The sequence below is a fragment of the Idiotropiscis lumnitzeri genome, chromosome 15 (genome assembly GCF_059441095.1).
Source record: "Idiotropiscis lumnitzeri isolate Australia: NSW breed Sydney's pygmy pipehorse chromosome 15, RoL_Ilum_1.0, whole genome shotgun sequence".
NCBI lineage: Eukaryota > Metazoa > Chordata > Actinopteri > Syngnathiformes > Syngnathidae > Idiotropiscis > Idiotropiscis lumnitzeri.
Window position 1 is genome coordinate 747,950 of NC_142405.1, and position 12,524 is coordinate 760,473.

General features: G+C 47.5%; 2 protein-coding genes across 6 annotated transcripts; both read left to right on the plus strand.

Annotated features, from left to right (window-relative positions):
• Positions 1-2: 2 nt before the first annotated feature.
• mettl2a (methyltransferase 2A, methylcytidine) lies at positions 3-3,404 on the plus strand. 2 transcript variants are annotated; one of them, XM_088317941.1, is made up of 9 exons: positions 3-171; positions 348-436; positions 1,091-1,347; positions 1,856-1,905; positions 2,025-2,085; positions 2,148-2,287; positions 2,564-2,670; positions 2,915-2,980; positions 3,069-3,404. In XM_088317941.1, exons 1-9 carry the CDS (start codon positions 32-34, stop codon positions 3,227-3,229), a joined length of 1,071 nt encoding a protein of 356 aa, XP_088174067.1. In that variant the 5' UTR covers positions 3-31; the 3' UTR covers positions 3,230-3,404. The 2 variants fall into 2 exon arrangements, with proteins under 2 accessions (XP_088174067.1, XP_088174068.1); XM_088317942.1 differs by having other exon boundaries at positions 2,919-2,980.
• A 150-nt stretch (positions 3,405-3,554) lies between these two features.
• On the plus strand, positions 3,555-12,383 carry tlk2 (tousled-like kinase 2). 4 transcript variants are annotated; one of them, XM_088317939.1, is made up of 21 exons: positions 3,555-4,213; positions 5,193-5,275; positions 6,294-6,371; positions 6,467-6,536; positions 6,845-6,888; positions 6,991-7,089; positions 7,441-7,542; positions 7,638-7,730; positions 7,817-7,927; positions 8,025-8,161; positions 8,307-8,459; positions 8,549-8,615; positions 8,686-8,783; positions 8,863-8,944; positions 9,648-9,739; positions 9,835-9,924; positions 10,012-10,181; positions 10,801-10,939; positions 11,010-11,121; positions 11,221-11,328; positions 11,402-12,383. In XM_088317939.1, exons 2-21 carry the CDS (start codon positions 5,195-5,197, stop codon positions 11,573-11,575), a joined length of 2,100 nt encoding a protein of 699 aa, XP_088174065.1. In that variant the 5' UTR covers positions 3,555-4,213; positions 5,193-5,194; the 3' UTR covers positions 11,576-12,383. The 4 variants fall into 4 exon arrangements, with proteins under 4 accessions (XP_088174065.1, XP_088174063.1, XP_088174062.1 ...); XM_088317937.1 differs by lacking the exon at positions 3,555-4,213 and adding an exon at positions 4,279-4,432; XM_088317936.1 differs by lacking the exon at positions 3,555-4,213 and adding an exon at positions 4,955-5,037.
• Positions 12,384-12,524: the final 141 nt, after the last annotated feature.

Genomic DNA, 12,524 nt, shown 5'->3' on the forward strand with positions numbered 1-12,524 from the left:
AACTCCCACATCCGACGCGTACTTTTCCAACATGGCGGCGCCCTGCACTGTGGCCGACGGTGTCCGCGGACCCGCTCGCCTATCACAGTCGTCCGCCGCCGAGGAGAAGCGACCTCAGTTCGGGACTCGTTTTCTTACGGACCCCCGGCAGGTCTTCCAGCACAACGCGTGGTGGGTGAATTGTACCCGGAATGGGCTTAAATCAACGTCTTTATTGGCCGCCAAACGTTCATTTTGTGGGAGAGACAAGCACCACTATTGGCCTTGGATGCCACTGTCCCACCAACTGTTAATAACGGACGCAAAAGTGATTAAATACGATTTAAAGATTGTTAATGTGTCAACAGGGACAACGTGGAGTGGACTGAAGAACAAGAAGCAGCTGCAAAGAGCAAAGTAGAAGAGAACAGTCAGCCGCTTCCTCCAGAGAAACAAGGTTGAACTTGAATTGACGTGTTGGTCACAACATTAGGGACACTTGCACAAATTAAAAGACTAAAAAAATGGTTACGGGTTTTGTATTTTTTGGACGGGACGAAATATTAAGCCTACCCCTTAGTATGATGCTATAGCAGTTATTTAATAATAATAAATAGGGAAGATGAGCATTGGTAGTAGTTTATAGCGGTTTCACTACTTCAAAATTGTTTTTAGTCAACTGTGATTAAAGTCGATTCGATGCTGACGAGGGCTGAACGATTGATCGATTTGGGCACAAAATCGCAATCTCAGACATGATTTTGAGATCGTCAAAGCTGCAATTTATGCCCCACGTTTACGAGCAGGTCACACAAACCAGTGTACTGGTTTATAGAAAAATACATTTTCAAATTGTCTCGCTATCGCCCCTAGTCCCGGAAGTATTTTTTTTTTGTCGCTGCAGCAGTACAGACTTCATAGGAGGGAATACTCTACAATAATCTATATATACAATGAACAGTTTAGAAATTGAATTTAGCCTAATGAAGATAAGCAGTATTAAAAAAATGGATGAATGTTTTTTTTTTTAGTTTTTGCAGGTGTCGCTTATGAAGTGCCGCATACAGACTGTTGCCATAATCTCGCCCCTGACGTTGTCTATCGCCATCAGAGGACTTTGACAGCCGGGCCAACGAGTACTGGAACGACTTTTACACCATCCACGAAAACCGCTTCTTCAAAGACCGCCACTGGCTCTTCACGGAGTTTCCTGAGTTGGCGCCAACATGCCTCCACGACCAACGTCCCCATCCTGATAGCTCAGAAAAACATCCCAGTCCTCAGTCCAGTTTGGATACGAGTGGAGTTGTCGCCGCCTTAAACGCGACTGACTTCCCGGGTTCTTCTGCAACGTATCGTATTCTCGAGGTGAGCTGCTCATCTATCTGAGCTTTGTCTGTGTGAATGTTGCAATGTATACCCGAATTAGCAGGGCATCAAAACGGATGGAACAAAGGATTATATTCTCAGTCGGCAGCAGGTGGCAAAATGGCCGCCCACGGTGATGGGTCAAAACGGATGGATTTTGCTGCTTAATTCATATTCCACAAACACAAGATTGATCCAAATGCCGTGTTGAGACGAGTGGGGCCACGTAGAACATATTATTGTCAAGAACATTTTTGACTTGACTTCCTCTTCGATTAACTTGTTAATTTACTGTTTGGATCTTCACATACATTGGCCTAATTATAATAACGATCATGTAAGAATACACAGTCGACGTAAACGCCACATATTTGATGCAGTCACCATAATGATAAACACAAATTGCCGTTTTAACAGTGCTTTAGAGTTGTAGCATGTGGACCTCATGATGCGACTGCGTGCCGAACCGCGTGACGCTAACGAAAGCGATGCTCTGTTTCTTTGACAGGTTGGCTGTGGTGTTGGCAACACGGTTTTTCCCATCCTGAAGACCAACAAGTGAGAGTCGGCTAAATACGCTGTTCGCTTAACTTGGCAGTTACATACTTCAATTTACTTGTGCATTTAAAAAAAAAATCCCACTCAACTAATAAAAGCGTTTCCATTGTTTTCAACAGCGACCCAGGCCTTTTTGTGTACTGCTGCGATTTCTCCAGTACTGCCGTGGAGCTGGTCAAGGTGAGAGCACGTCAATAAAATTATCATTATCAAATCAATAACGTCGCTCTCTCGCCTTCAAGGCGAACCCGGAGTACGACGCCGGACGCTGCTTCGCCTTTGTGCGCGACTTGAGCGATGACGGCGCTGCCTACCCCGTCCCGGACGGAAGCCTTGACGTGGTGGTGCTCATCTTCGTGCTGTCGGCATTGCATCCCGACAAGTATGGACACCTTCTTTTAATGGGTGGCCGGCTCACCACGTATTTTCATTGTCAAGAGTTTGGTTACATTTGTTGGAGTCATTTTCCCTAAAAGTGGGTGGTACATTTTTTTTTTATTCATTTATGTCATTGAAAATGGCCTTGGCAGACTCCGAAGTGCAGATGGCCAACCCCTTCTATCCATTAAAAATCAAATTTGGCCCTTGAAAGTTTGCAACTTTTAATCGGTTCTTGGGAAATTAACGCACGAACACACACGCTTCTTTTTCATTTTAGAATGCGGGCATCTGTGGGCAGATTGGCGCGGCTGCTCAAGCCCGGCGGAGTGATGCTGCTGCGGGACTACGGACGCTACGATATGGCACAGCTGCGCTTTAAGAAAGGTGAGTTGGCCTGAGGTTGCATTGCAGGAAACTGGGAAATGTGACAATTCAGACATCCAACGTTTTGAGAAGGACCAAATTAGTTTGCCTTTAAAACTCAGAGTGCATTTTATGTTCATCCCGAAATTGTCCCCCACGGGAAAAGTGAAAGACAAACAAATGACAATGTAATTACGGCAGTGCTATACTGCATAATAGATCATGTATTTTTATTTATTTTATTTATTTGTTAATTTTTTTTTAGGAAGGTGTCTGTCGGATAACTTTTACGTACGTGGCGATGGAACAAGGGTGTACTTCTTTACTCAAGGTAAAACCTCGAGTTGTTCTATTGCAACTTTTCGGTTTTGCGGATCGCCTCAGGAAAATAATAAATTCGGGATTGTTCTTGGTTCTAGACGAGCTGCACGACATATTCACAGAAGCCGGGCTGGAAAAGGTGCAGAACATGGTGGATCGGAGACTGCAGGTGAATCGCGGCAAGCAGCTCACCATGTACAGGGTGTGGATCCAGTGCAAGTATCGGCGGAAACCAGACGAGGAAAGCACCTCAACTTGATACAAGACCATTGCTGCATTAGCTGCCATTATGTGTCGTTTTTTGGTTTTATAAACTTCAGAAAGGGTTTCTATTCACCTGCTGTTTTTAGCAATATTTTGGAATATCATGGCCTGATTTAAACCTTTTGTACATGTAATATGAATTAAAAAAAAGTCCGGATTTTTTTTTTTTATGCAAATCTCTAATTGCATCAGAAAACAATCCGCCATGAGAAGTAAAGGCGACTTTCGCATCATGATATGCACTGATTGCGTGCTTTGATTGTATTGTGTGTAGATCTGCACACAGGTCCGCACGAGATTTGCAGGAGCAGCCGCTAACTACTTGACACAATCTCACGAGACATTATGAGATTTGGGTGATTATTGTTTACATTGCAAGAAAAAAAACGCCATGAGAACCGAACCGAATCGATCCGGATTCCGCTGAAACGCCAACTTTTCTGGAGGGGCAAAATTAAATTCTTTACGAGGAAGAAGACGTGCGGGGCGCAACTTTGTTTTGATCGCACTGGACCAGAAAAGCATCCCCGCCACAAGGGGAGGAAAAAAGTCGGGGTTAACTGGCGACAGCTTTAAAGACATCATTTATACCTGCTGGAGAGAGGTGGTGGTGGGGGGGTAAATAACCCCAGGGTCGCCATTGTGTGAACGGTGTGACGCGATATCGCAACAGTTATGGTGCTCAGCGACGGGGACGTGAAGGGGATCCCCGCCTAGGAGTGCTCAAAGGCGGGTCCGGGATACCCTCAGCTGCCGAGGCCTGCCGAGCGGAGGGTGGGGGGGGGGATCCTCCGTCGGAATCCGGCCGTCGTCCTTTCCCCGAGTTTACCGGACGACCCTCGCTCACAAGCGTCACGCGAGGCCCGAGGCTGTGGATGCGGCCTACCCCGGGAGGGACTGACGAGCACCGGGCGAAACAACGGGGACGCCACCCGGGGATTAAGGCAAGCCCCGCGGAGCGAGGAAACGCTCAAGTGCAGTGAGTATCTCGCCCGAGAGAGTCGAATGAAAGAATGGAGGTGGAAGATGCTACATTGATTCGAGTGTCGTGGCACAACACTCGAAAGATGCTTCGTTTAGGACAGACGAGCTAACGCTAGCCGGCTGCCTTCATCTCGTCTCACGCGTCTCGATGAAACATTTGAACGGACATATTCTCATATTGGCTCCGTATCGCTTCTCTTTGCGACGTCTATGGGTATGTAACGCAGTAAAATCTCGAGTTTGAATGTCATTTAGAATCAGTGTTAGCGTCAGGAGTTGCTATGCTAACGTGTGTGTGTAAGTGTGTGTGTTTTGGGGGGGTCGTTAGCTCATTTATGAAGCCGGCTAACTGTATTGCTAATAACGTCAATCGTCAACATCACTCTTCCCATTGTCACTTTATGTGTCAATTTACCCCCCTCCATCGAAGGAATTAAAACCTCTCAAGAATTGATCTGTGGGCTTAATGTATGCAAGACATAGGTGAGCTCATGTCAAATAATGCTCATGCAGTCAACTAAACTGGATCATCGACACTGTTGCCCCCCTTTTCTCTAAATAACAAAAATAATCATATGCATGTACATCCATTTCTGTACATTAGCCTGCCAGATGTCCTCCAGCTGTGTGACCTTTGATAGGTAGCTCCAGCTGCATGTAACTTGGGCCTCTAATTTTAATGTCAGGCAGTTATCACATGATGATGCCATCTTTTTTTTTTAAATTCCAAAGGCAGTGATTCCACACATCAGGCCTCCATCGCCGATGCATAGCCAGTATCTTTTAGTGTTTGTACAGAAGACATGGAAATATTTTGGGGTGAGTCAGATGAAGGATTATTTGGTATCCACAGCTGTGCTGTGACTCATCGCATCCTATGTGTTGTGAAATAATGATCCGTCGCTAGCCGCTTGATCGTACGGGACCCCGGCGACGGCGGACATTTCTTCATCTGTGCTCTCTTGTGTCCGCAGACATGATGGAAGAACTGCACAGCCTGGACCCCCGGCGGCAGGAGCTGCTGGAGGCTCGTTTCACCGGGGTTGGCGTGGCTAAGGTCGGTGGATGCCTCTTTTTGCCACGACGTACCTTTCTCTCAGTTGTTATCCTTTGTGTGGAGCGACGCGTATGTGTGTGTGTTTTTGGCTGGTGCGACAGGACATCTCCCCCTTCGCTCATGATGTAGTGCCTGCATATACATGTGGCAGTGCCTGCCAAGAAGGCCACGGACGGGGATGGGAGTGCAAAGGGGGGGAAGGGGAGTAGGGATATGAAAGCCGAGGAGGAATGTTGAAATAGTTCTTCACCAGGTGCGAGAGCGGCGGCGTGGTGGTGTTGTTGCCCCCGTCTTTGCGGAAGGTGAACTTGGAACGGTTCTCGGTGCCAGCAGTGGGCCGTGTGCCAACCATAGGCAGAGATTGAGCCCGGAGCATGGCATGGCTGCTGGCGCCGCAGAGAAAATGGCGGCCTGCTGCCACCCTGCTTGGTGGGAGGTGCTTTACGTGTTCAGGGGGCGCCCGTTCTAGACAGACAAGACATTATTTTTGGTGGTCTTTCCCAAAATTCTGATGTCACAAATGGGCTTTATTCTTCACCTTGATCTTGTTCACTCGTTGGGTTATGACAGATTTGAAGTTTTGTGGGTTTGATAAAAAAACAAGTTAAAACGCTGAGCACCTGTTTCTGTTGAAAGAAGTCTGATGAAATGGCCAGTAATTCCCAGCAAAAACGGCCGACAGTTATTTATTTTTTAAAGGTGACAGTGGAATACATCCTTGGCAGCATGTCTCATGATGAGGGAGCCATTATAGGGAAGGTTCAGTGAGAGAGTGCTCGTGTGCTCTGAATGACAAAGTCGCTCTTCCCCCCACATCGGGATGCGCCTGCGGAATTCTGATGTGATTTGTTTGAGTGACAAGCAAGGGGAAGAGCAGAGGCATCACGCCGTCGCCCATAGCAACAAGGCAGCCTCAGCTTTTTTACTTTCCGCCAGTTTGCGCTCACTGCCTCCAGTCCACAATGTGTTTAATTCCAATGAATGCAAGCCAAAGTGATAAAATGGCTTCTCTCTGCAGGGCTCGGGCCAGAGTCAGAATGAGTCGTCCAACCAGAGTCTGTGCAGCGTCGGCTCGCTCAGCGACAAAGAGCTTGAGGTTAGTAAGTCTGTTCTTGTGTTTGCTTGTTACGGGCTTATACGGTCGTCTCTTAATACATGACGTATGGAATTGTCGCACTTGGCTCCCCTCAGACTCCAGAGAAAAAGGCAAATGACCAGCGGGTCCGCAAACGGAAAGCGGATCACTTTGATGGCAGCCAAGGTGAGACGCCGTCCTCCATCTCACCGAAAGTCAACGCACACCTGTCAACTCAATAAATCCGTTCAAAAAAAGGAAGTACATTAGGAGCACAGCATTTTGTCATCAAGACTTTTTGGCCACTTTTCCTAACAACACTTTCTAAATGTGTCTCATGTGCGCTGCCTCCCTTCTGGTCAGCCAAACTGAATTTAGGTCTGGGTTCTCATTTTGCCAAGGGGAAGCTATGCCAAAAGCGCTTTGACTTTCTTGACGAGTGTTCCGCAACAAACACTGATCCATTGTAAATTTGTAAATGTCTTCTTCCTCAGGCAAAGCAGGAACAAGGGGTCATAAAATTAGCGATTATTTTGAGGTGAGTGAGAAGAACCTCTCTCTTGGGTTTGCCCAATTTCATCCTTTTCCCGCTCAAGCGCTTTCCTGTCTCTCGTCTTCTCGTTTCCTTCTCGCTGTCAAGTTTGCGGGAGGCAGCGGTCCCGGCGCCAGCCCCGCCAGGGGGATCCCGCCCGTGGTCCGCTCTTCCCCGCAGCACTCCCTCTCCAACCCGCCAGTCACGGTGAGCGTCTGTGCAGCGTTGAACGCTTCTTACTCACCTGCCGATTCTATTCTTCTACGCTTGCTTTTAATTGGGTTGCATGCTTGTTAAAAAAAAAAAAAAAAACTATCCCACTGGTCAAATTCTTGGGTCATTTCAACACGTCGACTAAAATACCCGATATCTTCAGATTGCTAAATCTGGAATGATCTTTTGAACAACTTTCGAATGGCAAATAGTGGAAACAATCTGCTCCTGCGGCAAACTGAAGAAGGAGTGTGCAAAATATGGCATGGGGGCCACGTACGGCACCTGCGCTCATTTATTTATTATATTAGTTGAATTGCTTTTTTTTTTTTTTTTTTTTTGCAGGTGCAGCAGGGAAGCCCGTCGTCAGTGGGCTCGGCCAACACGGAGCACTCGTCGTGTTCTCTGAAACCCGTCGCCCTTTACCTGCTCCACAAAGCCACACAAGTACGTCTTCAGACCGACTTGTGACTTCATTCTCCTCCGTTAACCAAAACACCGCCCCTATTTTTTCCCCCCTCTCCTTGCACTTCACCCTGTAGTCCGACCTTACCATTGAGAGGCTAATCGCGATGGAAAACAACAAAAACTCCGACCTGGAGAAGAAGGAGGGACGCATAGACGATTTGTTGCGGGTACTAAGAATACGCCCCCCCCTTTAATGAAGATGCCTCGTCCGTTCCTTTTTAAAGCCCATCTTGCGCTGACTGGTGTGCCGCAGGCTAACTGTGACCTGCGGAGACAAATCGACGAGCAGCAGAGGATGCTAGAGCGATATAAGGAGCGCTTAAATAAGTGCGTCACCATGTCCAAGAAGCTGCTGATTGAAAAAGTACGTACTTCCTCTTGGGAATGACTCGCTTTCCCACCCACGCGCCTTCCCACGAGGGGCTTGTGATAGATTGCTCTGCGTTTGTCTCTCGCCGCAGTCCAAGCAGGAGAAGATGGCGTGCCGCGACAAAAGCATGCAGGACCGGCTTCGACTGGGCCACTTCACCACGGTTCGACACGGCGCCTCGTTCACCGAGCAGTGGACGGACGGCTACGCCTTCCAGAACCTCATCAAGTAAGTGGCGCCACGCTTGACTAACGTGTGAGGAGAGCGTGATTAAGGCAGCGTCGGCTCCGTGCTCGCCATAACGCCCAAATAAGGCTAATGGAAGATGCCGCAATGTCTTGTTTGACGCTGCACGTCTCGCTTCCCTTCCCAGGCAACAGGAGCGCATCAACTCGCAGCGAGAAGACATCGAGAGGCAACGGAAGCTGCTGGCCAAACGCAAGCCGCCCTCCATGGCCCAGACGCCGCCGCCCAACCTGGAACAGAACAAACGCAAGAGTAAAGCCAACGGCACAGAGAGTGAAGCGTATGCAAATGCCCTTGACTTTTCTTCTGAGTGGATCATCTTTCCGCTTTTGTTTTTGTAACTTTTTCTGGCTCGTTTTCTCGTCGCAGGTTATCGCAGGCCGAGTACCACGAGCAAGAGGAAATCTTCAAGTTGAGATTGGGCCATCTAAAGAAGGTCAAGCCTCGCTTGCGTTACAGCCTAGTTAACGTTGCACGCTCGCTGACATCTTGGTCGTCTTTTGCAGGAGGAGGCCGAGATCCAGGCGGAGTTGGAGAGGTTGGAGCGAGTCCGCAACCTGCACATTCGCGAACTCAAAAGAATCCACAATGAGGATAACTCCCAGTAGGATGCTTCATTTCCCCCCCCCCCTCCCTCAGCATGAACTGTTGCTAGGATACTCACCTTCCTCTCCTGCTTGCAGATTCAAAGATCACCCGACGCTAAACGACCGTTACCTGCTTCTGCATTTACTTGGACGCGGGGGTTTCAGCGAAGTTTACAAGGTGAGAGAGCGTCATTGTCAGATTAGAAGATGAGTTTGTACTTGAAGCTTTATTGGCTCGGACAGTCGTTAAACAGTTAATGTTTTCAAAAGACGTGACCAAAACCAGAAGAGAGGTGAGCCGTGATTGGTCGTTACGTGAGCCCGAGCAACTGCGATGTCGTTTTATCATAATAATAATAATATTCCCTTTATTAGTCCCACAACGGGGAAATTCGAGATTCGAACCCAGGCCTCCTGGGGGGACTGGGTCCTGAACGCGGCGCCTTAGACCACTCGGCCATCCTGGCAGCCAGTTGACAGCAAGTGGCAAAATGGCCGCCGCCTAAAATGGATAAAAAATGGTGGATTTTGTTGCTTCATCTGCAAAGACAATATGGATCAGAATGTTCTGTTTCGATACGCTAGACAGAGCTGGAAGGATTCAGCCTATCTGAGCTGACGAAAGGCGTGACAAACCGTGGACTGGTTGCCAGCCAATTCCAAAGAACATATTTTGTGTACGATTTGGTCTTCAACAAATTTATTGTCTTGAGCTGACTGTTGATGTCTCGTGCAACTCCTGAGGTTTGAATATAATGCCGATTTTTGTTAGATTTTTTTTTCTCGCCATAAGAGATGGTATCGTAATCCTAGATTGTTTGAAGTCTAAATGAGGACCTCTCTCTATTTAAAGTGTTTCCTAACTAAACGTTCTCTCTCAGGCCTTTGATTTAACAGAGCAAAGGTACGTGGCGGTCAAAATCCACCAGCTCAACAAAAACTGGAGGGATGAGAAAAAGGAAAACTACCACAAGTGAGTGACAGACAACCGCGAGCGAGCGATTCCAGCAACAACACGAGTCGCCTTTCCTTTGTGTCATGTAAGCCATGTTGTCACTTTTGTTGCAGACACGCATGCAGAGAATACAGAATCCACAAAGAGCTGGATCACCCGCGAATAGTTAAACTCTACGACTACTTCTCGCTCGACACAGACTCGTAAGTCGCTCGTTTGGCTTCCAAAGATGCGAGTGTTTGTTTTTGAGGAACCTTCTCTTCATCCGGCCTGGTTTTGTTTGCTGGCAGGTTTTGCACCGTCCTGGAGTACTGCGAGGGCAACGACCTGGACTTCTACTTGAAACAGCACAAGCTGATGTCCGAGAAGGAGGGTCGCTCCATCATCATGCAGATTGTCAACGCCCTCAAGTACCTCAACGAGATCCGGCCGCCCATCATCCACTACGACCTTAAACCCGGTGCGCGTTTCGTGCGCCTCGTCACTCGCGTTCTCATCATTGCATAAACCCGCGAGTGTTAACGTTGCTAACGTTTTATTTTATTTTTGTTCTGTCCAAGGAAGCAGCGTTGCACCCCCCCCCCCCCCCCTCACCTCAATGCTGTCTAATGACTTTTTGGTTTAGGAAGCAGCATTGCTGCTTTTAGTTGGGAAATAATTTCATGCCGGCATACATTCAGTTACTGGAACACACACACATTTTTATGGATTCTCACATCGCTTATCATCTGTAAAAACAGAGATCCTTAAAAAAAATCTTCTTTTCCAAACATTGCACAGAATATGTTGAACATTTTCATTTTAATGTGCGCGTCGTCCTCCAAATTCAACCTTTTATGCGGGGGGCAAGTGAGTGTTTGTTGTGAAGTTTACCAACACAACAGACAGCAAACAGAAAGTCTTAGATTGACGGAAATAATAAAATTGAAATGTTTCAGCATTTACGGTCCAAAGTAAAAGAAAAGAAAACAAAAAGCAAAGTAAAGCACGATTGAGCTAGTAAGAAAGAAAAGGCGCAAGTGGCCAATGTTGCCGGTAATTTTTATTATTTGCGTTAAAATGTTGACTACTCCATTCAGGTAACATCCTGCTTGTGAACGGCACGGCGTGCGGCGAGATCAAGATCACAGACTTCGGCCTGTCCAAGATTATGGACGACGACAGCTACAACTCCGTCGACGGCATGGAGCTCACGTCGCAGGGTGCCGGCACGTACTGGTGAGACATGAAAGTGGGCTTCGATTTCTTTTGGGGGGAAATTCCGTTCTCATGTCATCTGCAACTCCAGGTACCTGCCACCCGAGTGTTTCGTTGTCGGAAAAGAACCGCCCAAAATCTCCAACAAGGTGGACGTTTGGTCCGTGGGAGTCATTTTTTACCAGTGCTTGTATGGCCGGAAGGTAAGGGCCACAAATCACGTTAGATTTGTTGTTGTAGTCGGATTTGTGACTTTTTTTTTTTTTTCTTTTTTCTGAATTTTCCTTCGCTTTCCCGTGAAGCCATTCGGCCACAACCAGTCTCAGCAGGACATCCTGCAGGAGAACACCATCCTGAAGGCCACCGACGTGCAGTTCCCGCCCAAACCAGTCGTCACACCAGAAGCGAAGGTAAGGAACATTTTCTCTACTGACTTGTTGCCTTTGTTTTTCTCTTCACATTTTGGCCACCGCGTCCCCGCAGGCTTTCATCCGACGCTGTTTAGTATACCGGAAGGAGGACCGTATCGATGTGCACCAGCTGTCCAACGACCCCTTCCTCATGCCGCACATCCGCAAGTCAGTGGCGTCCTCGGGCAACTCGGCCATGGCGGTCGCATCCACGTCCAGCTCCTCCAACAGCAGCGCCTCCAACTGAGAGCCCGCCTGCCCGCCCATCACACACCCTCATACTCATAACATTCATCTTGAGGAGAAGACGTATCCTCTCCTGTCCACGGCTGGTGATTGGTGTCAAAGCCCAGGCGTGGAGGTGGGTGGCGGCATTTGGGGGTTTCCTGCTTTAAAAAAGAAAAACAGTATAGAAATGCTTCAGCTTGGCCATAAGGACAAGACTGTTTTGTCCCCTTCCTTGCTCGCAAATCCACGCTTGAACCCCCTCTGGTGGACCTTTTTTGCGTTACAAGTCAGCGCCCCAACCCAAACCTCACAGCATAAAAGTTCCGGAATTTGTGTGTGTGCGTGCAAGCGGTTTGAGAGGAGGCCATCACACAAGCGCCCCCTCACCGCCATCTCCCCGTCAGCCCTGTGACCAAAGCTTTTCGCCAGATGGTGGCGCCGTTCCCCTTCAGTTCTCGACAATAATGCTTGACATGAAGTGAAAGCCCGACAAAAAAAAAAAAAAACTACAACCGCCTTCATGCCACCTCCAATTTCGTCTTTTAATTTTTTTCAGGAAAAGCAAAACCATTTTTATGGAGAAAAACTTTTTTCTTCTCCCTCTCTCATACTCTCTCTCTCAATTTGCCTTTAATTAGAACTTTTATTGTTTTTGTTTCTCCTTCCCTGACTTCCTACAACCAACACACATATTTATTTAGGTATGTTTGAATTCACTTTTCAGCCATTTTAAAATGCAAGAGACTGATTGACCAAGTACTTTTTTGGGGGGAGAGTTTGGGACTTAGCAGAACATTGCATAAACCATTAAAAACTATTGTTTCAAACATGTGCTGTGATTTAATTAGTTGGTTAGTCGGACTTAAAAAAACAAGAGTACTCTTTATCGTGATACTCTCAAACTACAGTATACCTGTGAAACGGCAAAATAATGAGTTTTAAAGGTCCACTAAGAAGTTGGAGGGCAG

Coding starts and splice junctions, on each gene's coding strand:
- mettl2a (XM_088317941.1), top strand. CDS start 32: ATGGCGGCGCCCTGCACTGTGGCCGACGGTGTCCGCGGACCCGCTCGC. Junction 437..1,090: donor GCTTCCTCCAGAGAAACAAG/GTTGAACTTGAA, acceptor TATCGCCATCAG/AGGACTTTGACAGCCGGGCC. Junction 2,086..2,147: donor CTGCCGTGGAGCTGGTCAAG/GTGAGAGCACGT, acceptor CTCGCCTTCAAG/GCGAACCCGGAGTACGACGC.
- tlk2 (XM_088317936.1), top strand. Junction 7,928..8,024: donor AGAAGCTGCTGATTGAAAAA/GTACGTACTTCC, acceptor CTCTCGCCGCAG/TCCAAGCAGGAGAAGATGGC. Junction 9,925..10,011: donor TTCTCGCTCGACACAGACTC/GTAAGTCGCTCG, acceptor GTTTGCTGGCAG/GTTTTGCACCGTCCTGGAGT.